The sequence below is a fragment of the Trachurus japonicus genome, chromosome 8 (assembly GCF_045865225.1).
Source record: "Trachurus japonicus isolate A0001 chromosome 8, Traja_1.0".
NCBI lineage: Eukaryota > Metazoa > Chordata > Actinopteri > Carangiformes > Carangidae > Trachurus > Trachurus japonicus.
This window is the reverse complement of record NC_140914.1, coordinates 5,555,991-5,581,577: the sequence shown is the minus strand read 5'-3', so window position 1 is coordinate 5,581,577 and position 25,587 is coordinate 5,555,991. Positions and strand designations below refer to the sequence as shown.

General features: G+C 41.8%; 1 protein-coding gene and 1 long non-coding RNA gene across 3 annotated transcripts in view; one reads left to right on the top strand and one right to left on the bottom strand.

Annotated features, from left to right (window-relative positions):
• The window catches only part of ngfra (nerve growth factor receptor a (TNFR superfamily, member 16)), a 44,711-nt gene extending 31,969 nt beyond the window's left edge, over nucleotides 1–12,742 (bottom strand). Inside the window, exons 1-2 of the mRNA XM_085783400.1 lie at nucleotides 12,627–12,742; nucleotides 8,417–8,579 (exon numbers count right to left, since the gene is read on the bottom strand). Coding sequence (XP_085639526.1) covers nucleotides 8,417–8,579; nucleotides 12,627–12,665 — 202 coding nt within the window. The 5' untranslated portion in view covers nucleotides 12,666–12,742. The remainder of the gene's footprint in view (nucleotides 1–8,416; nucleotides 8,580–12,626) is intronic.
• Nucleotides 1–24,698, top strand: part of LOC146982414 (uncharacterized) — a 90,504-nt gene extending 65,806 nt beyond the window's left edge. Inside the window, exons 4-6 of one of the 2 annotated variants that reach the window (XR_015036254.1) lie at nucleotides 18,941–19,070; nucleotides 22,642–22,753; nucleotides 24,580–24,698. This is a non-coding gene — a long non-coding RNA (uncharacterized LOC146982414). Of the gene's footprint in view, nucleotides 1–18,940; nucleotides 19,071–21,442; nucleotides 21,647–22,641; nucleotides 22,754–24,579 lie in introns of those variants that run through there. The other variant, XR_015036255.1, reaches the window with a different exon arrangement.
• The last annotated feature ends 889 nt before the right edge of the window (nucleotides 24,699–25,587 follow it).

Below are 25,587 nucleotides of genomic sequence, written 5' to 3'. Positions count from 1 at the left end.
AGTAAAAGTAGCTCAGTCGACATGTTACTCGAGTAAGAGTAAAAAAAGTACTTGCTTTTAAAGGTACTTAAGTATCCAAAAGTACATGCTTTTAAATTTACTTAAGTAAGAGTAAGAGTAAGAGTAAATTTCTTACTTTTCACATCAATGAATTACTATAATTTTTTCTAAATGAATGTAAGGACCTTTTAACTCTTGTTTCTGAGAATTAACTCTTTGAAACCAGCTGCACTGATGTGCTGCTTTTAGGGGTTAGGGTTTCCTTCTTTGACAAACACAGCTTGTGTCCACTAGTATTTAAAAAGGGGGGGGCAGACCTGAAAGTAACAAGTACTTTTCAGTCTTCCTAGAAATTAACTCCAGTAAAAGTAAAAATATTTGTCTTGGAAATGTATTCAAGTAAGAGTAATAAGTACCAAAGTGTACAAATAAGTACAAATCCTCTGGATATGTACTTAAGTACAGTACTCAAGTAAATTTACTCCGTTACTGTCCACCACTGGGCACTTGTGTACTTGTGTGCGTGTGTCACTGCTTTCATCTTTGTGTACAAAAAGTGCCGAGCCATCAGGAGTCAGGTAGAGAGAGTCGTCCTGAATAAAATATGATCTTCTTTCTAATTATTCCCAGATGAGCGATGATCGGCTGCAGCTCAGTGTTCAGATGGAGGGTCATTGGTCAAAGGGAAGTGTGTCCACGTACCAGGGGATGATGCACTCAGACTGTGTGTGTGTTTGTGTGTGTGTCACTTCAGCCCCGTGAAGACCCTCCTGATGTGTTTTTGGCCCCATTAGCGTCATCAATAATGTAGCTCTGAAACGGCCTTGAAGCTGCCCAATGATCTTCACAATCAGCACTTTAGGTGTAAGCTTTTAGCGAAGCCGCACGTTTCTCGTCTTTTATTCTTCCCCCCCCCCCCCTTTTTTTGTTTTTTTGATCAGCGTTTAGGAAAAAAACTGCACGACAGCTTTTATTGTCTTTTCAAACACGAGACATTTCTGTGTTTAATTATCTCTCTGCGCTTCATCGGTCCATTTAGTTTCCCTCCAGATTTGAAACAGGTGTTTTTTAAGGATATTACCATACCGAGGCTATTATTATTATTAGGAGGCGAGCTGTAATTTAACAATCAGCATTTGCTGCTGCTGCTTCCTGTTCGACTTTTCCTTTCTGCCCTGTCAGGTTGGAGAACTTCACTTCCTTCCTTATTGTGACCTGCAGTTACATTTTATTGTCCGGCGACCTCCAGTGGCCGTGGCAACCGCAGCGGAGGAGGAGGAGGAGGAGGAGGAGGAAGTTGAAGAACGTAGTTTTTTTACTGTGGAGCAGCTGGATGAAGTTGGGGGTGAATGGACGGGTCGTGAAAACACAGATTTCCACACAACAGAGCTCCGATCGTTTCCCGTGTGAAACTGATTCTTCCGACCAGGAACGAGCCACAACTTTAAAGGTCCAGTCTGTAATAATAGTCAAGGTTTACTGGCAAAATCTGGATAAACTATCCACGAATATATTTGTATAAGTGTATAATCGCTATAAAATAAAAATTTGTTTGGTTTTCGTAGCCTTATAATTCTTCTTTTATATATATATATAGCAAGGGTCTTGCTTTAGAGAGTGTCGCCATCTTGCGCCGCCATGTTTGTACGGCAGCCTGAACGGAAAATCCAGCCAACCAGAGAGTGAGTTTCGCAATTTTTGCATTCATAAATAAACCAACGAAGGAGGAGGAGGAAACAGCAGACATGTGGTAAAATGGTTTAGATCTTCATCTCATCGCTCCATGCTCCAAGTAGTTTTGTCCTCGGAGGCCACCGTCACTTTGCCGAAGGGAGGGGTGAGTGCGAGCGAGCGAGCGAGAGAGCGCTGCAAACTAGAATTTGAACGCTGGATGTCATGGTTTTTTACCCCATTTTACACACTGGACCTTTAACCACATCATTTGTTACAGTAACAACGGTGACGAAGGTGGAGAGATGCTCTACTCATCGTAACCTGAACGAGGATCTCTTCATGAATCTAATCTCAAGTCGTTCTTGTGCTTGAACATGGACAGATCCTCATCGCCAATCACAACCTTGAACCACATGTTTCTTATCGTTATGTGGCCTAATACATCTGCTACACCGCTGGCCGGTGGTATCTGAGGGCAGGACATACGGAGATCTAAGTTGGAGGACCATGTAAGGAAGAAACGTCCTCTGCCTCGACCGCAGCAGAACCTGCAGGAGGGAAAATCTCCACTTCCTGTTTCTTCCATCCCACATGATCCAGAGTTGGACGTGATTCTCGAGGCTGTGATTCTACTTTTCTCGTTCCTCCTGTAAATCCCCAGTGAGCGCGTTGTTCCAGACGGCTCATCTTAAACACCACGCTGCCTTCTCTCTCTCTCTCTCTCTCTCAGATCCTCAGACAGTTTGCGGGGCAGCTTTCTCTGAACGCTTCACTAAGTGAGGCAGGTCCGGGCTCCGTCTCATCTCCCCGGACGGCAGAGAAAAGTGGGGGCGACTGATAAATATTTCAACGCTGCTGACGCTGGCACTCATCCCAAACCAGGATTGAGAGGCCAGAGGAGCAGGAGGAAGAGGAGGAGGAGGAGGAAGAGGAGGAGGAGGAGGAAGAGTAGGGTGGGCGGCGGTGGTGGTGCTACTCTGGCAGGAAGTGGGGAATGGAGGGAGGGGGTTGTGGTAAATAAAGATTCACCCATATTTACCATGAAGCAGGAAATGGACGTGTTGAATTTTGCTCTTCAATTATTCATTTCTGCACTTTAGAAAATGTGTTTGTACGTGGAGTTTTTCAGGAAAGGTCAACGTCAGGGTCCAACTGCTGTATCAGGAGGGGGGGGCCGTTGGGAATAAGAATCAAACATCCCTCCCTCATCTCAACATCTCATTCACTTCTATACATCTCATCGTATTTTGAGCCCAATTTGTACGGCAGTGAATCAAAGTCCTGTGGCCACTCGTCGCTCGACATAAATCCCCCTCTATCTTCGATCAAGATTTTATCTAATCTCTTGGATAATTGAGCTCCAGCGTCGAGTTTATCAGAGGTGAAACTTCACACCAAAGGAATAAATGCTGATGTTTCGACAGGAGTTTGAGTTTACACCCGGTCGTGTTTTGTAGAAGGTAGAAAACCAACGACGTACGTCAGTGATGCTGCGATGCTCCTGCATCAGTGTGACAGATGAGGAAGAGCAGAGCAACACCTCTTCCTCAGCTGTCGTCGGTGCAGCGAGGTGATGATCAGGCTGTGTGTGTGAAAAATGATGTGAATCATATTCTGTGACCTTCAGCCACCAGATCTCAACTTCTCTCCTCAAAAAAGAAATTGGAAAATCAAAAAGCGTTTCCAGGCTGAATCGATCTCTGCACGGACGAACAAACACCTGAAAACACGATCAAAAGCACTGAGCCGCTGTAAACAGGAAGTAGACCGTCTCAGTCTCAGGCAGTGGTCAAAATGTCTGTTAATGTGAATAGTTAAGCAAATGGAAGATGAAATCATCTCCAAAAGACATAAAGTTAAACATGAAACACTCTTTTGCAATATTTTAAAGGGATAGTTCAACATTTTGGCAAATTGGCCCATTGCCATAATCCCTATAGTCATAGCAGTAGGTTTGTTCCCTTTAATTGTCGGTGCAAGCTATTTTTAGAACGGCGGAGCAGAGCCGCGAGCTGCTCAGAGTTACGCTACGGAGGCTCGTGGGATTTCTTGGTTTCCCTGCATCAAACTCATCAAATACACAATCCAACAACTCCAAAACGCTCTGGTGGACAAGTTGTGACCTGCACATTCACCACGCTATGAGATAATAACAGAACGTTACCAATATCAGTGTATTATTTTAGTTTTCTATAGTTTTAGAGTGAAAAAGGGAAACAAAGCAGAAGCCTGTAAAACAATGGGAAACCCAGGAGACTTGAGCTCTCAGATAACTTTGACCAAGGTATCAGACAAGATATTTACTATTTACACACTGTGGCTATAGCTACTAACTATGCAGGGTGGCCAAAACCTTTGCTGAGGGCCCTTTTCCTCTCCTGTCATTTTGAAAATGTAAAAGATGAAAATAAAAACAAAATTATATTGTTTAAAATGTAAAGGGAATGTGTCATCTGTAACTTTATGCCATTTGGAGATCATTTCATCTTCCACTTGCTGAACTGTTCACCCAAACTTTTGCGTGCTATTGTATTTGCAAAAGAAAAACGTAACAGCAAAGAGCTGCAGAGTTCAAATACAGAATTTAACAGCTGCTGAAAACACAACAAGGTCACCAACGCTTGTGATTCATCATCGTGTTGTTTTCAACACTGGTGGATTAGGCTGATAAGATCCAATCAGGGGAGCGACGTCATTGTTTGAAAAGATCTGAGTTTCTGTCGTCCAGAGATTTCAAACTAAAAACGAGTCCAGCAGTGTTTTTAAAAGTCTGTTTTTTGGTGAAAATGCATGAAAAGGACGAGTTTAAACACAAAAGCTCAGCAGTGTGGAGGGAAAAATCTGTCAGGATAATTCTGCCCATCGCTCCTGCAGAGTTCAGAGCCCCGGAGAGTCGTCACTGAAGCTGCTCTGATGGTTCACGCCGTCTTGTCACCTCTATGCAGCTTTTTTCTTTCTTTTTTTTTCGCTCCCCTTTAATTTGCCGCCCATCTGTAGCAGTTTCGCCGTTAGAGGCTTTTTCAATAAGCTTTAATTAGCTGGATCAAATGTGTAAAAGATGCACTGATGTAAGAGTATGCATGATGAACGAGCAGATCTTGCCCTTTGGTGCCTGGCTCTCTAATGCCATTTTATTCGCTAATACAGACGATGAGTCATAGCAACAGGGAAGAGGAGGAGGAGGAGGAGGAGGAGAGGTGGTAAGGTGCTGGAGTGGGTGGTGGAGGGTGGAGAGTAGTTGCTGGCTGAGAAAAGAGGAGACACGACGAGGAGTGGTGGTGGTGGTGGTGGAGGGAATAGGCTATATAAATAAATAAATATAACATAAAACAGAATCACATTTACATGGCCAAAGGGGCCGGATCATATTATACATTATAGGAAGAATGAGTCTGCGGTTTTCAGCACCGACGCGTCGCCTGCCACCGTTTACTGCAGGAATATATATGACGTGGGACAAAGACAAATCCTGTGTGACGTCAAAGCAAAAGATTTTTTAAAAAAGTCCAGACGCTCTGCACAGACTCCAGACACCTCCACTCCTCTGTCTACGCCGACCAATTTCCTGCTCCAGTCCATCAAGTGCATTGTTTGATGATGATGATGATGATGATGAGTCTTAATTACCTCAGGTGGTGTGACTGGATTTTTAACAACACTGCATGGACACTTGTTTTTTTTTCTTTTTGGGCATTGACATCAATTCCTATGAATTTCACGCCTCGTCTTTTTCTAACGTTGACTCGGTTTGACAGAGTTGGTTTATGTGAAATTAAACTTCCAGCACTTTGTGGCTTTTTTTTTTTCTTTTTTTTGGGTGCAGCTCTGAGTAATAAAAGCTTCAAAGAGGTGAAAAGATTTTTCTCCTTTTTTTAAATAACTTGACACAACACAGAGATCTGAATCTGTTGTGCAAAGAGAAGGTCACAAGTTCAAGGATAAGCAGAGAATTTGATTTTTTTTTTTCTGTCAGCCAAAAAAAATTCTCCAGAATTTCATCTTTTCTTCTCTTCATCAACAACATCCATTCGTCTTCGTTTGGTGTTAAAAGACTCAGCACTTCCTGTTTACAGGCAGCATTTGCTCTGTGTTTACATTGTCAAGATGGATTAACGCAATCAATCACTGCACAACAGAGCACCGCACCGCACTGACTTCATTGTTTGAAAGAGGCGAGAGGATTTCTGCTCTGTGTCGGCCCTCACTCCGACGTTATTAGTAGCAATGTAGCTGTTGAACGGAGAGAAGAGGAGGAGGGGAGGAGAGGTAGAGGACGGAGAGGTAGAGGACGGGGAGAGCAGCAGCAGGTGTGGCACATTCGTCTTGCAGCTCCTCCGGTGGTGACGCTGCTGACCTATACTTTGACGTTTCCTTAGCGCGCTGACAAAGTTAGAGAGCAGCATCTTAAAGGGCAAAGTGAGCTGCAGGAAGATCTCCACAGCTTCGTCTCTTCTCCTGCTTCTTCTGTGTTGCAGTGTTGGCTCCTCTCCCGGCTCTGCTCTAATGGTTCGCAGCCTGAGCAGAGCCGTAAGGACGCACACACACACACACATTTGGACCCACTTACAAGCATCAAACATATGAATTCCTGCCTTATTTCTCAGGACTCTTAGCAAAGAGAAAACAGACACTTCATACAAATGATCAAATTGGACAATAGCCGTTTGTTTTGGCTTTGATGATCTGCTTTTTAGTTCAGAGTCCAGGGCCCTGAGCTTCTATTAAAAGCAAAGAGAGTGAATAAATAAATAAAAGAGATGATGTAAGTGCAGAAACTCTGCAGCGTACCGGTGGTGGTGAGGAGAAGGACGACAGCTGTGCAACAGTTCACACCTGAATAGATCTGATTGTGATTGTTTCCACACTGAGTTTAATCCTTTTTACATTTGACACAGTTTCTGCAAAGTCAAGTTTTTTGTTTTTTTTTTGCTTTTTATTCTCGTCTATTACAGAGGTCCGTTCCCCCGAATCACTGAAAACATAAAACATGTTTTGACCTTCGTGTGTGAGCAGATTTTAAGGAGGGTCTGTGGTCTGTGTGTGAGAGGAAAAATGATGTTTTACAGCAGCAGCAAAGGAAGTGGAAGCAAAATAAATAATAAATTGCGTAATATAAAGTATTATTTCAATAGAAAATGAGTTTAAAACCGGTTTATAAGAGTCATGTTTGTCCCATTATGAGGTCGGATCTTATTTCTGAAGTGAATGGACTTGCTCCTAAACTTGTATTGTAAGTAATATGTCGTCATTTTTAATGTGACCGTTGCGAATATTTAGGTTTTAAAATGAGGTTCTTTAAACAAACAATGTGAATACGAGAGCATGTGAGTCTGTGACTTAAATGATATCGGAGTTATAATCACGTTATCAATAATAAATAAGTCACTTACCGTAATTACATTAGAGATACGTTATGAGCTAATATAATAAGAAAAACAAATTATGGGCTGTGGGAGTTTGGAAAGAAAATCCCTGTGGTTGGTTCTAGTTCATTCTGGGTCACATGTAGTCATGTCATGAACAAAAGAGTCTTTATTTATGTATTTATTGGCTGCTGCTTTTATTTTGAAAGGTTTTTTATCTGTATCTGTTGGGTATTTTAGCATCTTGATGAGCAGTGGAGCACTTTTAATTGTCTTCCTCAACATTTTGGCAAATTGGCCCGTTGCCATAATCCCTATAGTCATAGTAGTAAGTTTGTTACCTTTAATTGTCGGTGCAAGCTATTTTTAGAACGGCGGAGCAGAGCCGTGAGCTGCTCAGAGCTACGCTACGGAGGCTCATGGGATTTCTTGGTTTCCCTCATCAAATACACAATCCAACAATTGGTGGTGGACAAGTTGTGACCTGCACATTCAGCACGCTATGAGATAATGACAGAACGTTACCAGACAGAGTTGTTTTAGAGGTAAATCATGCAAACGCTGATGCGCGTTGCCTTCAGGGACAGTTTTTCAGCGAGCAGTTTCTGAATTTACCTCTAAAACAACTCTGTCTGGTAACGTTCTGTTATTATCTCATAGCGTGGTGAATGTGCAGGTCACAACTTGTCCACCAGAGCGTTTTGGAGTTGTTGGATTGTGTATTTGACCGACAATTAAAGGTAACGAACCTACTTCTAAGACTATAGGGATTATGGCAATGGGCCAATTTGCCAAAATGTTGAACTATCCCTTTAGTTGTTTTATTTACTGTCTTATGTCGTCTGTAGTGAATGCATTGTACTTTTTTTTACTGCATAACAAGTTGACATGTAGCAACAGGAAGCTGATATATATAATTTTATATATATATATAATATATAATATTCTCTCTACATCTTTTTAAATCAGCTTTGTTTACCTACCTTCAAACACCCTGCTCCTGTCTGTGATGTAAGGCCCCTTTGACATGAAGTGTAACTAATCAAATCAACTACTGTATTTATTTTATTTCATCTATTTATTTTTATTTTTTACTGGAGTGTTGTATGGGGGGATTCAGGATCGATAGAGCATTGTAGTGTGTGAGTGTGTGTGAATGGGCGTCTGTGTCTTTATATTGTATCATGTGTCTGTTCTCTTTTTTGTTTGTTTGTTTGTTGTTTGTTCTGCTTACTTTCTTTGTATATAATAATGTACTAAGTATGTTTGTATTTCCGTTGATAACATGGACCCCCTCGAAAATGAGATGGCACATCTCAAGGGGCTATCCTGTAAAATAAAGTAAATAAATAAAATAAATAAAGGAATAATAAACTCACTGTCCAGACACTGGGTGCAGACGGTCTGCGTGGCCCCACACTTCTTCAGCACCCCCTCCCCAGGCGGACACTCCTGGCAGCACTCCCCACCATCGGTGTACTGCCCCGACTCACAGGGCTCCAGCACCGCCCGCTCCGTCTTAGACGCCAAAACCAACGCCACCTGGATCACAGAGGGGGAGGGGGGAGGGACAGTAGCTGCATTAGAGCAACACACACACACATAAACAACACATATACACACGGCCGCTCGATACATTCACGGCAAAAAAACAAATTGATGGAAATTGCTGCCAGGTGTCGGAGTTGTTCCTTAAATCCAGCGGCGATCAGGACTCATCGTAAATCATGTTGTCTCCACCTATATTAAGACACACTTTGAACAAGGCAATCTGCTATAATAACCCTCCTCTACCCCCCCTCTCCTGCCCCCCCCTCCCTCCCCCACCTGGAGTCACATCAGCTCTAATAGTGAACCGACGACATGCTCCAGCCGAGGCAGGAACCATAAAATCATGTGTGCGAGACATTACACACATGCCCGTCCTCATTACTGTCCAGAGGTGAGAGGAGGATGTGAACGTCCACACACACACACTCATACACACACACATATGTTCGTACTTCTGCACTTGTGAGGACCGCTGTGGGAATAACACACTCCTGAGCCCTCATGTCCAAATGGGGACCATGAGGTGAAGACTCTAACTATACAGACCTCATCTCTCCATCTGATTTGACTGCTCATGACGTCACAAATTCAGGACGATTTCCACACGATTTTGTCAAGACTGACAAATTTTCGGCGTCAGATCCAATAATGAACATCGTGATTGACGAACGGAGGTGCGATGTAACAGAACTGGAGAACGATGTCAAAAAGTCTAGCATTTGGAAGTCCTAGTTTGCATCTCCAACAACATGAACCTGGACGTTGACCAATAGGATGACAAAGTTGTTTACACACAGTGAAGCTATACGTTAGCTAGCTTCATGTAAATTAAAGCAACCGCAAAGAACTTTTCTCTGGATATGCAGAAAGTCTCTGGTTTCTGCAGTTGTCTCTGTTTAAGCTACAATGGTAAATGAGGCCATCAGTCAGTACGTTTACATGACACTTGAGAAAACCGAATCATGGCCTTTATCCGACTACAACTGGACAACTGAGTGCATTAGTCCGACTAATATCGGAGTTCTCCAACTGCGATTAAGACACCCAGATGATGTGATTGGAATTCAACTTTCTCCGGCATGTATACTCAAACTCAAACTTCAACTTTATTGTCCCCAAAGGGAAATTTGCATTGCAGACAGGTAAAAACATAAAACATATAGAGCACATTCACACAAGTCCGATTAGACACCAAAATCCAGAATTTTGAGCATTGCTCGATTAAGCTGCGCATGTAAACGCACTGTGGTGGAAAGATAAGATAATTTCTTAATAGTCTAACTCTATACCTTACCTATACGATTCACGGCACTCAGACCGGAAGCGATGGCACGTGCAAGCCAGATAATACGCGCTAGAGTTCATCGGAAATGCAGTCTTCATTTCGGAAAAACACTACCGCTTTTGTCCACAGGGGGCACCAAAATCAACACAAACTGAAAGTTCTTTGTAGTTGCTTTAATGTTAACATTAACACTCACATTAACCCATACTCTCCTCTCTACCACCAGTGTCCGAGCTAAAGATCGCTACCATTGCACACAGCGCTATGGTCGCCATTATTGACAGTTTGTTTCTTGTCACACCTCCCTGATGACCGAGGGTGGTCGATAATAATCTGTCGTGATGGTCGTACTTTGTAGTGTTGTCGGTCTCCCGGTCATGGTATGAAGTTTATACCACTGTGATTGTTAAATCTGTTTGTCTGATCCTAACTTATTTAGTCTTTAAGCTAAATTTCAAAGCTTCTCCTGGTTGATGTTTGTTTATTTGCTTCTTGAGTCCACATGACGTGAACAGATTTGAGTTCCTCAGGGGGGCGGGGGAATCACAGCTGAGGCAATAAGGTTTGGTTTGAATAAGATCAAAAGACTTCTTCTGAGGCACCGGTTCCTAATTTGCACATGTTCATGTCACTTCTCGTACCTGCAGCAGCCGCCAAAGCTGTCGGCCTGTAAACATGTGCACTGTGCCGTGTTGCTCTCTCTCCCCTGACACGTGGTAATTTAGTCTATAATATATAATCCTGTCTAATCTCCACCAGTTATCACTCTGCTGCTTCCTCCCTTGTTGCGTTTTGTCACTCCTGTGCTCTCTGATATTAACGCCAGGCAGCTTCACTGGCAAAAATAAATAAATACACAACAGAGGCTTGTGTCACTGCTCAGTGTGTGTGTGCGTGTGTGTGTGTGCACAGCAGCGTTAAATAAAAGGAATTCATACCCAGACGTTTCAGAACAAAGAAAATCGTTACACTGAATCGCTTTCACTTTCACGTCCTGTGGCTTTTATTATGTAACAAGCAAAAAGCTCATTTCCCACTTAATTCACATTTGCTGAGACATCAATTCAGTCTTTTCTGTCATTCTCCCTCTCTCTCTTTCTCTCTCTCCTTCTCTCTCTCTCTCTCTCATCCCTCTCTCCTCCTCCCCCTCCCCTCTGTGCCATCCCTGCTTTCATTCAGAAACAGATGTACTCAGCAGCCATCAGCTCTCTCTCTCGCTCCACTTTTTTTTTTTCTTGCTCTCGAGGTGAATTCCTCTCTCGACTTTACAACCTGTTATCTCCACATTTTTGCACAAACCACACTAGGTTTTTTATTTTATTTTTAGTGGCATTTTCAGGGTGAGAGACAGACAAGACACAGCCTCTCTCTCTCTCTGTGACTCTCTCTGCAAAAATGACTTTTGGATGGAGTCCATAACCTCGGAGGAGTCTCCTCTGGTATGTAGAGAGAGCTCCTCTCTTCCTGTGACACCTCCCAGGAGGATCCCTCAGCTCAAACACAGATTAATGACAAATACAGCGGGAAAATGTGTTCACCAGCAGCAGCAGCAGCAGCAGCAGCATCACACACAGTAATAACAACAACAACAGCAACAACAACAAAAAAGCAAACGTATGGTGACCCAGCTGCTCTCTACTCTTCCCTCAATTTCATGGTCAATCTGAGAGTTTATTTCTAAATTTAATTCCAGCAAAGTGCAGCCGCCCGTCGCCGCCCTGTCAACCAGCTGTCATAACAGAGCGTCTCCTCTCCTACATGCACACAGAGCTGTTCACATGATGACTGAGCTGCTGCTGCACAGCCCAATTAGACCAGCTGCTGTGAACATACCAGAGCCCCCCCTGCCCCCCCCCCTGCACTCTGCAGCCCTGGCCGCTTTAATCACCCTCCCTCCCTCCTCCATAATCAACTTTTTCATATTATCAGAGGAGCCAGCGACTTCATGTCACAACCAGACGCAAGCTCATGTCGGATGAAGGATTTAATGAATCCATTTAGTTTTCCATAAGCTGCAGCATCTTTATCTCTTCGTATTTTAAAACCCTAATTATCCACACAAAAAAATTTAACTAGAAAATAGAAATAAATTAGTTCTTGCTTAATTAATACTATTACATCTGGGACTAAGGCGTCAATCAGCCCATTGTGAAGCAAATTTTAATTTTTAATAAATCAAAAACAGCTCCTTCTAACTTTTCCTCCCTGGATGCAAACCAACAGGGAGGTGTGAGTAAGTCTGTGTGTGCATGCATGACCATGAGTGTGTGTGTGGATGCAGAGCTGAATGGGGCAATATAACACAACTTGGGTATATTTGCAGTTTAGCAACATGCAGCACCTGTATGTTTTATCAAAAGAGAGGGAAACACCACAGCAGCAGCAGCAGCAGCACACTCAATGATGTGTAATGTACATCACAGTCATCATCACACATGAACATGAACTCTGAGGTCCAGAAAAACTCACCACTAAAGTCCCTGCAAGGTTTTTATATATAGGAGAAATTATACCAATTCAATGTTTTTAGTAAGAAATCTAAACCCCTAAACAGGAACAATATAGAAACACAAGAGTGGGAGGAAATATTTTCAAAAATAAAATAACAAAGTGCATGAGAGCAGTTAACAAATCATTTAAAACAAAAAAGAAAGAAAAATAGAAACTCCTCCTGAACAGTCGTGATGGAGAAGGTTTCCCCAGCAGCACTACATTACAGTAAAGCAACATTTCAGCTCCGGCTCGTTACTCACCAAGGCGCTCAAAACCACCAGCGATAAGGTCGTAGTCATCCTGCGTCGCCTGCTGGAGTCACATAAAACAGATCTTGTGCAGAAGAAGAGAAGGAGGCAGCGCTATGTGGAGGAGGAAGAGGAGCAGGAGGAGGAGGAAGAAGAAGAAGAAGTGGAGGAAGAAGAGGAGGAGGAGGAGGAGGAGGAGAGCCGCTCAGCAGGAGTTCTCATTTTAATCCCCAGCACCACTGGTTTTTATCAATGAGTCCGCACAGTCACGAGTCTGTCGGTCCGTGCGTGCACTTCACTACTGTACCAACACCAGCAGCAGCAGCACTAGAGTCTGAAGAGAGGAGGAGGAGGAGGAGGAGGAGACCGTCCTGTCCGGAGTGCTGCTCAGCTGCAAGTGCACTGCGGAGGAGAGAGAGAGAAGAGAGAGGAGAGGGAGAAAGAGGAGGGGGGGCAAGTCCACCCTCCACTTTATTACCCCTGATACTCCTGCAGTAAGACCATACAACCTGCTCCTCTCTCTCTCTCTCTCTCTCTCTCTCTCTCTCTCTCTTTCTCTCTCTCTCTCTCTCTCTCTTTCTCTCTTTCTCTCTCTCTTTAACTCTGTCGCGCTTTAATCTCACGTGAGGTCTCGATCGCAAAAAGCGGCATAAAAATGATTTATATTTATTATAAAGGACACATAATATGAATGTCTGACGCATTTAGTAATATTACCCTCCACACCCCAACCACTCCAACCCCACCCTCTCTCCACCCCTCCACCCCCTTGTTTTATATCTTTATTGTCTATACTCTACTCTATATGGACAAAAGTGATTGAACTCTAAGAGGAAACCTGAGACTTGATCCATCTCAGTCCTAAAAAAAAAACCTCCAGGTCCATCATGATCCTGCAGCACCTGATGATGACTCACTCTACATCATCATCATCATCATCAACACTAGATAGATAGATAGATAGATAGATAGATAGATAGATAGATAGATAGATAGATAGATAGATAGATAGATAGATAGATAGATAGATAGATAGATAGATAGATAGATAGATAGATAGACTGCAGCATTCACATGTCATTCATTGCATCAATAAAAAAATAACAAAATAAAAAAAAGATAACAGCTCTATCTAGAGAATTGCAGAGCTGAATATAAAATTAAGCTATAACTCTAAATAACCTAATAAACCTACAGGTAGAAATGCAAATGCAATACATATAAATAAATAAATCAGAGGTAAAAGACTGGTTAATTATTATTTAAAACAACAAGTTCTATTTTAAAAGGAAAGCAAAGAGCTGTGGAGGCTGTTACACATGCAAACACACACCCACACACACACTCACAGGGACATGTGGATTATAATATCATAAAGTCCACACAACACCATCCTGGAGGTCCTGGAGTTTCCTTCTCCATGTCCCACTGTGACAAATGTTAAACTCTGCGCACAGAGAAGTGCATTAAGCAGTTTTTCTTTTAGGTGTGTGTTTCTAATTTATTTATGTAAATGAGGGAGTCACATTATTAGAAACACTCTGCTCCTCCCCTACTTAAAAAAAACACAAACAGGACCTGGAACCAGAACTAGGTCAACACACACAGAGAGAGAGAGAGAGAAACACACACAACTAAAATAAATCATATGGACTAAAGGAAGAACAGGTGTTTTTATTTTTCTGGCCACTTTCTATTGAGCTTTTATCCATTATGTGATTCAACTGCTGCATAAAATCCTATTTTCATGCTTTTTTTTCCTTCTTATTCTCCTTCTTCTTCTTTATAATCCTCATAATTAATAATAACAAGTCAAATCTAAGAGAAGGCAGCAGCCTGAGTCGGTTTAGAGCTGCAGCTCCATGACCATCGGGCGCCACTAGAGGGCGACTCACTCAGCTGAGCTCAGACCAGCTGCTGCTGTGTGATGTGTGATGTGATCTTGTGGGAGTTGGACAGTGAAGGATGCGTGGTGCCTTCACTGACATACGTGCAGCTCAGCTTTCACAGGTTGTTGTGTTACTAATAAACTGCAGAGAGTCAAGTCCATCCACCGTCACCGTGCTGCATTTATATTTCACTCTGCAGCAGCACTTTGTTGAAGAGACTTTGTTGTGGTTCTGCAGTTTGAACCATGATGTATCCATTAAACACTTTTTGTATTCTGGGGTCAGAATAACCATAATAATAATAATAATACTAATAATAATAATAATAAATCTGATGAGACCACTTCAAAACCACTAATGCACGTCGTTTAAGCACCGTGGCTCAGTGAGGTACTTAGCCTTTACACTTAAAGGAAACCGGTGTTGATGTATATCGATCCAAGAGACAACGTGGCGATGAAGCCGTTGGTTTGTCGCCGCTTTTATCCGCTCTTCTTCTTCGTCTTCTTCACTTCCTCTTTCTCCACGTAAGCTGGGGGGTGCAGAGGCCGCTGCCCCTGAAGCAGCAGCAGCAGCAAAAGCCACAGGATGATTTAGTTACACTGTTGAGATCTGAATGCTCTCCAGTATCGATCCCTTGGACACATCAATTCTCCCACTTCCTACATCCTCCTTGGAGATCGGCCCTGCAGCAGCACCTCTGACTCCCCCCTTCTGTCGCCGGCCTGCAGCCTCCCCCTTTTTGATTTGATACGGCGTTCACCTGCTTAAATCCTTTTGAATCCAGCATTTACTTGATCCATAATCGCCCCGGTGTGAGCTCAGGCGAACGGAGCAGAGCAGCCTCGGCCTCTTTAAAGCCGTCTATTGAAAACCCATGATTGATATCGACACGCTGCGGCCATGTCGTTCTGATTGTCAGATTCAGTGGAAACAGAGAAGCTCGACAACTCTCCGATGAAGCAGCCCAGGAATAGAAACACGTCCTCTGGATGTGAGCTCCCACATTAGTAGTGTTATTGATATAATGATATAATGTGCTGCTGACAGCGGGCCTTCTTCGGTTTTTGGATACTCGTATTGTGTTTTTGTTTTTTTCTTTCTTTCTCTCTCTGCACGTATCACGTTTCCTGCCGCGTATGATTCGTCAGCGAAAAAAAGGGAAATGTCATGTCAGTGTGCAAGGTCACGGATAAAACACAATCTTGATGAAGACGAGCAGCACAAAGGCAGAAAAACACACGGCGCCGTCCTGTGAAGCACATGTTTCTCAGTGTTGGTGTAAAATGTCCTTGGAGCTCTGAGATGAAAAGTCGTTTTTGTATAATTACACTCATGTGTCTTCATCTGGACGTCCGTCATCGTCCTGACTACACCCAACAAATTAGCGTCTACATGATTTTTGAGTCTGTAAAGTGACATTTTCTGATAAGTTAAAGGTGTAAATCAGCTTTTGTAAAACATATACATTAAATCTGATGTTGTTGTAATGATTTATTTTAGATGTCTGCAATGAAAAAGGATGAAATCGCCTTTGTCATTCTGTTTTGTTTTGAAGTCCTTGACGCCTCCTTCACACGTTCTCTGGATTCAAGATGTTTTAAAGTGTGAAACATCAGAGGAAGTCAGACGAGCATCTGAAATGTTGACGGCTAAATTCTATATTATGACAAGTCCTTTCTTCTTCTTCTTCTTTTTCTTTTCATAAAGAGACTACACTTTCCTGCAGGTCAAGGATGAATCATGTTATCACGTTCTTGTATCTAAGTAAGAGAGTGGATGGTTGTTGAAGGCCAGATCTTTCTTTCGGTAACACTTTACAATAAGGGTCCCATAATTAACGTTAGTTAGTACATTATTAAGCATTAATATATAAACTAATGTGTTAATTAATGCTGAGTAATGCATACATAATGAAAACTAATTACATTATTCAACTTTTATTATTACTTAATACTGTAATTTATTAACTAACTTTGAGTAGTAAACATTAACTGCTTACTAATAGGCTACATTAATTAATGTGTTTCCTAATCCTAAATAATTCATAATAATGATTGTTAATATATCTGTAAACAGTTAATTAATATTTAATTATGTACTATTAAGGGACCCTTATTGTAAAGTGTTACCTTTCTTTCTTTCTTTCTTTCTTTCTTTCTTTCTTTCTTTCTTTCTTTCTTTCTTTCTTCCATCTTGTTGCCCTTGCTCGCTCATATGTTTAGCTGCATACATATGTCTGTGTATTGTTGTTGTTTGGAACACGTGTTTTATTTCTTTGCAGAATAATTTACCAGTGTTGTGAGTCTGGAAAATGTTGGCCAGGTGTGACACGGCGTCTTGGTGGTTAGCCTCGAGCCTTTCTGGGTGGAGTTTGCATGTTTTTTCTTATCTTCAGCGTACACTACAGCTACCTCGAGTCTTTCCTGTGCTGCTTTCTAGCTTTTCTTGAACTCAAATTGGCACCAAACATTTCATTTCCTCAACAAACCACTGAAAATTATTTTCCTCCATGTTGTCAGTCACTGCCTTCTCGTCCTTCCTGCTTGTTGTCAAGGAAAAAACAACTATTTTTGGTTCTGTTGAGGACCGACTTTTCAGGTTCTGAGCCAGTTCTGAACCAAAATTGGGTTCGGGAACCAGAACCGTGTCTGTCTGAAACCCCTCTATGTGTCTATGTTGGTTCTCTCCTCTTTCAGTCTAAAAACATGCACTAGTGTAGTGTGTGTGTGTGTGTGTGTTGTTGGCCTCCACAAGTGGCCTCGTGATGTAACCCGCCCTCGCCCTGTGTCAGTTGGGATTGGCTCCGCCCCCTCTTCTTGACCCTGCACAGATTAAAGGAATAGTTCACCAAAAAATGAAATTCATGCTGATGAATACTCCGCAGTAGTTTTTTATTCCTCAAAGTGCATCTGGAGACCCGGGAGGCCGGTTCGTAGTCCAACGAAATCCTTATATGAAAGTCAAGAGTGCCTGACACAAAAACATCCAAAAAACTACACAAAAACCTTGTAATCTTCGTCCACTGCAATCCAAGTGTCCTAAAGGGATATAGTACAGATTTTACCCAAAACTACGTCATTTAGGACATTTTCACAGCCTAAACAGTCATGTATTGCCCCAGGAAAATTCAATACAGTGACTGAATTTCATTTTTTGGTGAACTATTCCTTTAAGTCAGTGTTTTTCAACCTTGGGGTCAGGACCGCACGTGGGGTCACCTGAAATGTCTAGTAATTGATTTTTAAAAATTTAAACATTTTTTTAACTAATTATTATTCTTTTTTAAATTATGATTAAAAACACCACACACACAATCTTAAACAACTGTATTCTATACTTTCACTTTCTCAAATATAAATCGAGTTCAAATAAAATGCAGCATATGAAAATATCTGAACTGGCGCATCTTGATTGATGGCCACCAGAAATTTGTGATATCAAAATGGGGTCATGAGCCAAAAACGGTTGGGAACCACTGGATTAAGTCGTATAGACAATGGATGGATGTAAAATGTGTTTGAGTAGAAGAAAATTTCTATTTGAATAAAAAAAAAAACACAAGTGTTGAGGTGAAACGAGGACACTGTCGCTGAAGTGCTTCAGTGAACATCTGTGTGCAGATGCAGAGCAGAAAACTGTGATTTAGAAGAAAAGAAAAGCTTCCCATTCCCACACAGTTTGAGGAAGTGAAGTTAAATGACTTGTGTCAACACCTGAGACTGATCACATAACATAACGCTGATCTCAGAAGGTCTCGTATACATTTGCAACACTAACATCAACATTTCTCAGAGTTCGATTCAGATTCCTAAAAGCCTGCGTGGCCGATATAAAATCAAACAATGAAATAAATAGTTTCACTGTCTGCATGTTTATCTGAGACTCTGTTTATTGTCCTGTGCATGTGAAATTAAAAACAGGAGACAGTTTAAACCGATGACTTTCAGCTGTTGGTGCTGTTTTCTGACTGCAGCCATTTTCAAGTCGTGACACTTAACAACAGCTCATCAACTCTTCCTCTGATTCAGCCTCAAATTAAGTCGTTTTCATTGTTTCATACTGGCTGTTATGTGTGTGTGCAGAGTCAAAACAATGAAACAGTGACAGTGTGTCTCTGTATAATTATAACTAAATATTAAAAACAATTGATCATATGTGTCTGTTTTGATGCTGGGGACAGAAGCTACGTGATTTATTGCTGATCAGCTGAGGATAAATAACGTCTTGATTAACTCAGAAATGTGACTTGAGAGTTAAAGGAAACCAGGAAGTGTCCAAACTGTGGGAATGAACATCTTCTCCTTCTTATGAAATACAGATGTTGTGCAGTTTAGACGCAGATAAGTCCAGTTAAGACAAGAGGCCTCTGTGCTGCAGTTTTAAAGCCTCTAGTGTGACGTTTCAAAAACCCAGTGATTTCTTATTTCTGTGCAGCGGAGGCGACGGGCCGGGGCGGATAGAAGAGTCGGGGAGCGGCCACTGTTATGAAGTCACGGCCCAGCATGAGCGAGGTGGACTCCACATGTTCTGAATCGACTGCCAAACACAGGACAGGACTTCACCTGTGACTGGTTACACAACATCTAAAAAACAAGAATTATGGTTCCCGTTCAGCGCAAAGCGGAGGAGGAGGAGGAGGAGGAGGAGATGCTTCTTCCCCCCTCCCCTCCTGCACAAATCGTTTGCAAATATAAAAAAAAAACACAGAAAGTCCGCGCTGAAAAGCTGGAGCCGAGCCAGAACTGAAGGAGGAACGTGCACTTTCCCTCCTGGCAGCCTGTCTTTATGCTGTCATACTCATGGTCGGGGATTTTTTTTTTTCTTAAATTTAAGTCTGAGAGATTCCCTTAACGTCCCTGAATGTTAAGATCAAATATCAGAGGTTCAAAGAGGAAAAAGTAAAAGATGGATTTTTAAGCAGATGATCCCATGGAGCCGTTCAACCGACCTCGTTACAGCGTTATTACAGGACGCAGCATCTTTTTTTCACATAAATATCCCTCCATATATCACATACTCATGTAAAACCTAATATAGATGCCAGCTGCTGTGCCTCCGTCCTGAGCCCCCGAAAATTCCCAAGTTTTTCTATTTGACCCTGAACTTTCCACAGTTTCAGGCTGTAATCAACGGTTTAGACTTTTTCAAACATGGTGATGGTAGTGGTTTCTCCTTCCTGTGGTTTTCCTGCATTGAGCAATATTTTTCTTTCTTATGTACAGTATTGAGAAGAATGAGGTCTGCCAGATTTTTGAGCCATGCTCCGTATGATTTTTTGCTGATTTTTTGAGTGGCACGACTCATTTTAGAGTCGAGCTTCATGGATCTCAGCTTTGTCAGGCAGCATTTATCGTGCAGTGATGATTGTGAGTGACGACCAATCATCCCAAGACAACTCGCAACTCAGAAAAAATGAGTTCCGAGTTGTGAAAAAAAGGATTGAACAGCATCAAACTCAGAAATTCAGGTATCATCTCAGAGTCTTCTGACTTACTGATACTCCTCTGTTGATGTTTGTGCTCATGCGCTAGATTTGCTGCGAGATGTTCGTTCGTCGTTGTAAACCATTGGATGTATGATGTAAACACGGAAGAACATCTCACAGCAAATCTCATGCAGCCACTGGGAGCTGCTGCTACAACAAGGATAAAAACAGAGATCACATTAACTTTTTCTGAACGATTCAAAAGTGAACTCTATCCGCCGCCATGAAAACCCGTTGCCAGCCGGACCCCCCCTGGAACTCCTAAAGCGTTTTGATGACTCAGAAAGTTCTCCAAACCCTTCCTTGGCATGACGGTGAGTAGAAAATTGGTGAATTTTGGGTGAAGTATCCCTTTATCAAAAGTTATTTGTAGATGTTTTCATGCATCTTTCAATTAGACACAATTTGCCATACTTCTTTGGGAATCCATGTTTTTTTCTCCTCCGGGTTAAAGCTGTAGAGTCAACTCTATGTTGGAGGCTAGACATTTCTGAGTTGGAGTTACAACTTCTCTGTTACTTTCGAGTTTATCTTGAACGCATCAGATTAGTCGACACGGATTCTTAAGCCGCCATGACAGAAAATACGGCGGCCATGTTGGTGTTTTGTTTTGTTTTGTGTTTTGATGCTTCTTCTTCTTCCTTCTGTCAAGATCGATATAAACAAGAAGAAGAAACCTTTGTCTCTCTCTTTTTTCATTTTTTTTAGAAGTTTCTCACGCAGGAAGACACAAATCACCAAGGCAGCAGCTTCTTCTACCTCGTTAGCTTTGTCGCTAAACATTCCTGTATCAGCGTTTTCAAACAAATCTTGATTGACAGAGTCGATAAAGGGGGCGTGGTCCAATTTGTGGCTTGTCCCAAATGATTTTTTTTTTTTTTTGTCCAAATAATCTTCAAGTGTTGTTCTTCAGTTCACCCATATTCTTTTTCCTTTTCTTTTTTGTTTTTCGCTGCACGTGATCACATGACTTCCTGTGAGATTTCAAAAATCTGTTAAATCTGTTCTTAACTTTACTGTTTTTAAAAACAGGTTATTTGTAAATCGCTTGGTTTGTCTCTTCTCATTTTGAGCACCATTAGTTTGGCTAATTAAAGCTGGTGAGTAATTTATGACTTCTCCTCCATTTGCATCCACTGAGACGAATTTCTCCTCCTGATCCAGAGGGAGTGATCTTGTTTTTGTTGGGGGGGGGGGGTGAGTGTCCCCCTGAGTAATGCTCCTCTCTGACTTATGTTTACTATGCGTTCTTTACAAAGCCAGATTTTTATGTCTGAGTTCAAGAGCAATTTATTGGAAACACAGCTCTGCACAAAATCAAAGCAGGGGAGTCCAAAAATCTGCAGAGTTTTTCCATCAAGCAGCTTCTCTCTCCCTCTCTCTCTCCCTCTCTCTCTCTCTCTCTCTCTCTCTCTCTCTCTCTCTCATCTGTTGTGCTTGGATGTTCAAAGCGTTTGTTTCCAGTGTGCAGAGAGATGACCTGCAGCCAAACGCTCATCTGGGATGCCAAGTTGCCGGGCAGACGTCAGACATCAGAGAGCTGAGAGAGAGAGAGAGAGAGCCGAGATGGAATTAACAGCACAGACATTTTTACAATACATCACACAGATTCCTGAGAGGGAGGAAAGGATAAACCGGGAAGTAAAAATGAATGAAAAAAGAAGCAATCAGGTGTATTTTGGTTAAATTTGAACTTACCAGGGTCTAGATTTAAACTCCTCAGTCATGTATAGTGGTACTTTCCAATGGCTCGTCGTTTCTGATTGGTCGACAAGGACCGATTGTTTCGTTTTAGATTTAAAACTGTTTCTTCATTGTGGTTGGAGATGGAGTCCCCAGAAGAAAAACCACACGATAAATGGACCGACCCCGAGGTGAAAGGAAAGGCCTCGCTCAGTTCTGTTTATGTGGAGGAAGATGATTTATAATCGCAGACCTGCAGTAGACCAGAGGAACCTTCAAGTTCCCAAAGAAAAGAACCAGGAAGTCAAAGTTTCAACGTCGAAAATGAATGCACCTTAACCAGATGATCAATGCTCCTGATTAGGGTTGCAAAGGAGCAGAAAATTTCCAGTAAATTTCCGGTAAATTTCCAGAAACTTTCCATGGGAAGTTAAGATGAGGAATTTTGGAAATATTCCAAATTGGAAATTTTCCATGGGAATTATGGGAATTAACTGGAAATTGGGGGTAATTTAAACAATATCCGAACATAAATGTAAATATTTTGTTTTGTCATAAACAGACATCCATGCATAATAATACAATTAAAAAACATGACATTTCAACAGATTTATTTGTGAGAAGAACTTGTAAATTTGGGATTTATTCCCGTTTATTCCCATATATTCCCGTTAATTCCCATGGAAAGTTTACAATTTTGAAAATTCCCAGAATTTTGCAACCCTATTCCTGATAAATCCTGTTGGCATCAATGTTCCTCTTGACTTCCACAACTCTTGGATGTTTGCATGTCCCCTTCAGAATAAACTGCAGTAACCTTGGTGATTCAACCTGCCCCACATTAACCCACTCATTATTTATATCGTAGTAGTTTCATTCATCAGCTCCCAAACTGACGACGCTGCAGGTTTCAAGACTTTTTTGCTGACAGATTTTCACCCTTTGCTTTCCTTTTCTATCCGTCCAGCTTTATCATTTCCTTCTTCCTGTTTCCAACCTGAACCTTGACCACCACCACCACCACGTCGTCCTCGTGCATCCCCCTTCCTCTCCTCTCTAGCTGACGACCTTCAGTCAAGGTGAAGCCATTTGAACCTCTGTCTTATATTGTTCTGCGTTTGAATTCAGTTTACTGAGCCGTGACAGGACTCAGTCAACCTTATACCTGCATTGTGAGGGTGTTAGTTTCTCTTTTTTTTACCATGTGTCACACACATAAAACCCTGCAGGCCCATAACCGTTGTTAAAACCGTGACTCAGTTTCCTGCTTTCACAAGCGAAAAAAAGGCCAAGCTCATTAGAAATCTGTTTCTCATGACACACAATATGTATCTCGTCTTTTCTTAATTTCCTCTTTAATGTTTTTATTTTTATTGGAGGTTATTTCTCTAATCAGGACAATAATGCAGACCAGAGTGAGAAGTTTATTCACTGCCCAACAACTGTGCACCAGATCCCTCCAGAGTTTATCGTCCTCTTCTCTCTCTTTTACGCATGAGATAAGAGTGGTTTTTGGACAGAACAACACATTTCGCATCCAACTCTCTCTCCATGAGGAATGTGCTGATCAGGCCGAAGGAGAAACTCTCTCTTTATCTCCTGTTAAGTTGAAAACAATAAAATAGAGGAGGACCCACAATGCAACTCATGTAATAATAACTGGAGACCATAATCAATCTTATAAAATAAACACTCTGAGATTCACACCTGCTGTTGTGCGGTGTTCAGGTGGCATCTGGTCACATAATCACAGATACACATGATCAGGTCTGATGAATGTTAATACTGATTGTAAAGTATGCTGCTTATGACTCCGATCCACAATACACACATGTTGAATTTACATTTATGAAACATATGCGCATATTAAATAAAAAACAACACATGTTAAACTTTAACTTGAAACATATTTCAAATTGGAGCAAAGCCACATGTTGACATACATGACTAGTCCACATAAATATGTTACATTTATGGATGTTTGCTTATTTTATAGACTCATTTTAGTAGAATTTAATAGCCTGAGACACTTTTCCAGAAAGAGACGTGTTTAAAATTAACTTGAAATTAATAATATAAAACAACAAAGAGGTTTTATACATGCCGTTTTAATAAACTTTGTGAACATATGAAAATACCACAATAATTAATCCATCCTAGTTGTCATTTCTTACAGTGTATATTATGAACTTATCTGGATGTGGTCTGGGGCCGTTGACTCGCATTTTTGGTAAGCAGCCGGATCCAGGGCAAGAGAGACAGGCCTTTCCGTCAAAATAAAAGCACCAAGCTAAAATGCACTGGAACATTTTAACCCTCCTGTTGTCCTCCTGGGTCATGGAAGGAAGGAAGGAAGGAAGGAAGGAAGGAAGGAAGGAAGGAAGGAAGGAAGGAAGGAAGGAAGGACAAAGGAAAAGATGGGAGGAAAGAAGGAAGGGGAAAAGGAAGGAAAGATGGATGGAGGGAGGGAACAGATTGGGTCAATTGGGTCAAAAAGGAAGGAGTAAGGACGAAGGGAAGGAAGTAAGGAAGGGAGGAAAAATAGATTGTGGAAAGAAGGAAGGGACAAAGGAAGGAAAGAAAGATGGAGAGAGGGAACAGATTCATTATAGGAAGGAAGAAGGGAAAGAAGGAAGGGGGAAAGGATTGTGGAAAGAAGGGAAAAGGAAGGAAAGAAAGATGGAGGGAGGGAACAGATTCATTCAAGGAAGGAAGAAGGAGTAAGGACGACGGGAAGGAAGGAAGGAAGGAAGGAAGGAAGGAAGGGAGGGGAACCGGAATGCAGACAGAAAAAAGGCTCATCTGGATGTGTATATGTGATAATAATACATCCCATAGATCACTGTTGATATATGGGACAAACTGCCATGTGTGTCATAAATAACAGGTTGGGTGGATTTACCAGACGGACCCAGGACGGTCGTGAGATGGTTCAGATTGTTCACAGTGACCCGACACACACCAAACACTAAACACCTTTCATACCTGAGGAGACGGAGACGTGCAGGTGCAGCGTGACGTCCCTGGACAGCAGCATAGTCATAAAAACAAAAGAAAAGGAACAGAAAAGAAAAGAAAAGGCCTGTCTTCATCTCTGTCTCTGTCTCTGTCTCCACATGGCTGGTGGTCGGAGCGTGTCCAGCCCCCCGACCCCCTGCTGTCGCTGCACGGTGGAGGCAGCAGGCTGTAAAAACCTGCGTGACCTCTCCCAGCACATGACCCAGATGTTCCCACGCAGGAGAAGCTTGAGAGCTGAGAGACAGGGAGGATTTACACAGCTACAGAGTGTATACAAGTCATTTTTACCGACACACTCAGTGCAAAAAATGTCCATTTTAAACCTCTCATTTAATTTCATTATTTAGTTTTGGAGTCAGTTTCCCCGGGTTGGAGGTGAAAAGGTGACTGAGAAGTTTCCACTGCAGCTTTTAGAAAACATCTGTCTGAATTTACTGTTTATCAGATTACAACTGGGTTGAGACTAATCAAGTACAGCACTAAAGACACTTTAACAATTCAATAGTTTAATAATGAATCCTTGTCTGTTTCTATATCCTCAAACAATATTAAAAGAAAAAACACTCATCTCTCCTTTTGCTCACACTATCCATAAAAATATCTCATAAAGTCTTTGTTCAGAGGAAAAAAGACAGATCCAAGTTGAGCTAAATGAACATGAAGTGAATCTCTTCAGTATGACAGTGTGTCTTTGAACTCAGCTCAGTTTGAAGAAACAAAAGAAATAATAATTTTAATATAAAAAAAGAAAAAAAAACTAGATGACGCCGACAGGAAACGAGCTCCTGATGTTGATTTATACTTTAATAGACGACCGCCTCTCATCTATTCATTCCCTTATCTCTCACTGAGTGCTTCAAACGTTACAGTCGTCTTTTATTGCGTAATTGTCTCG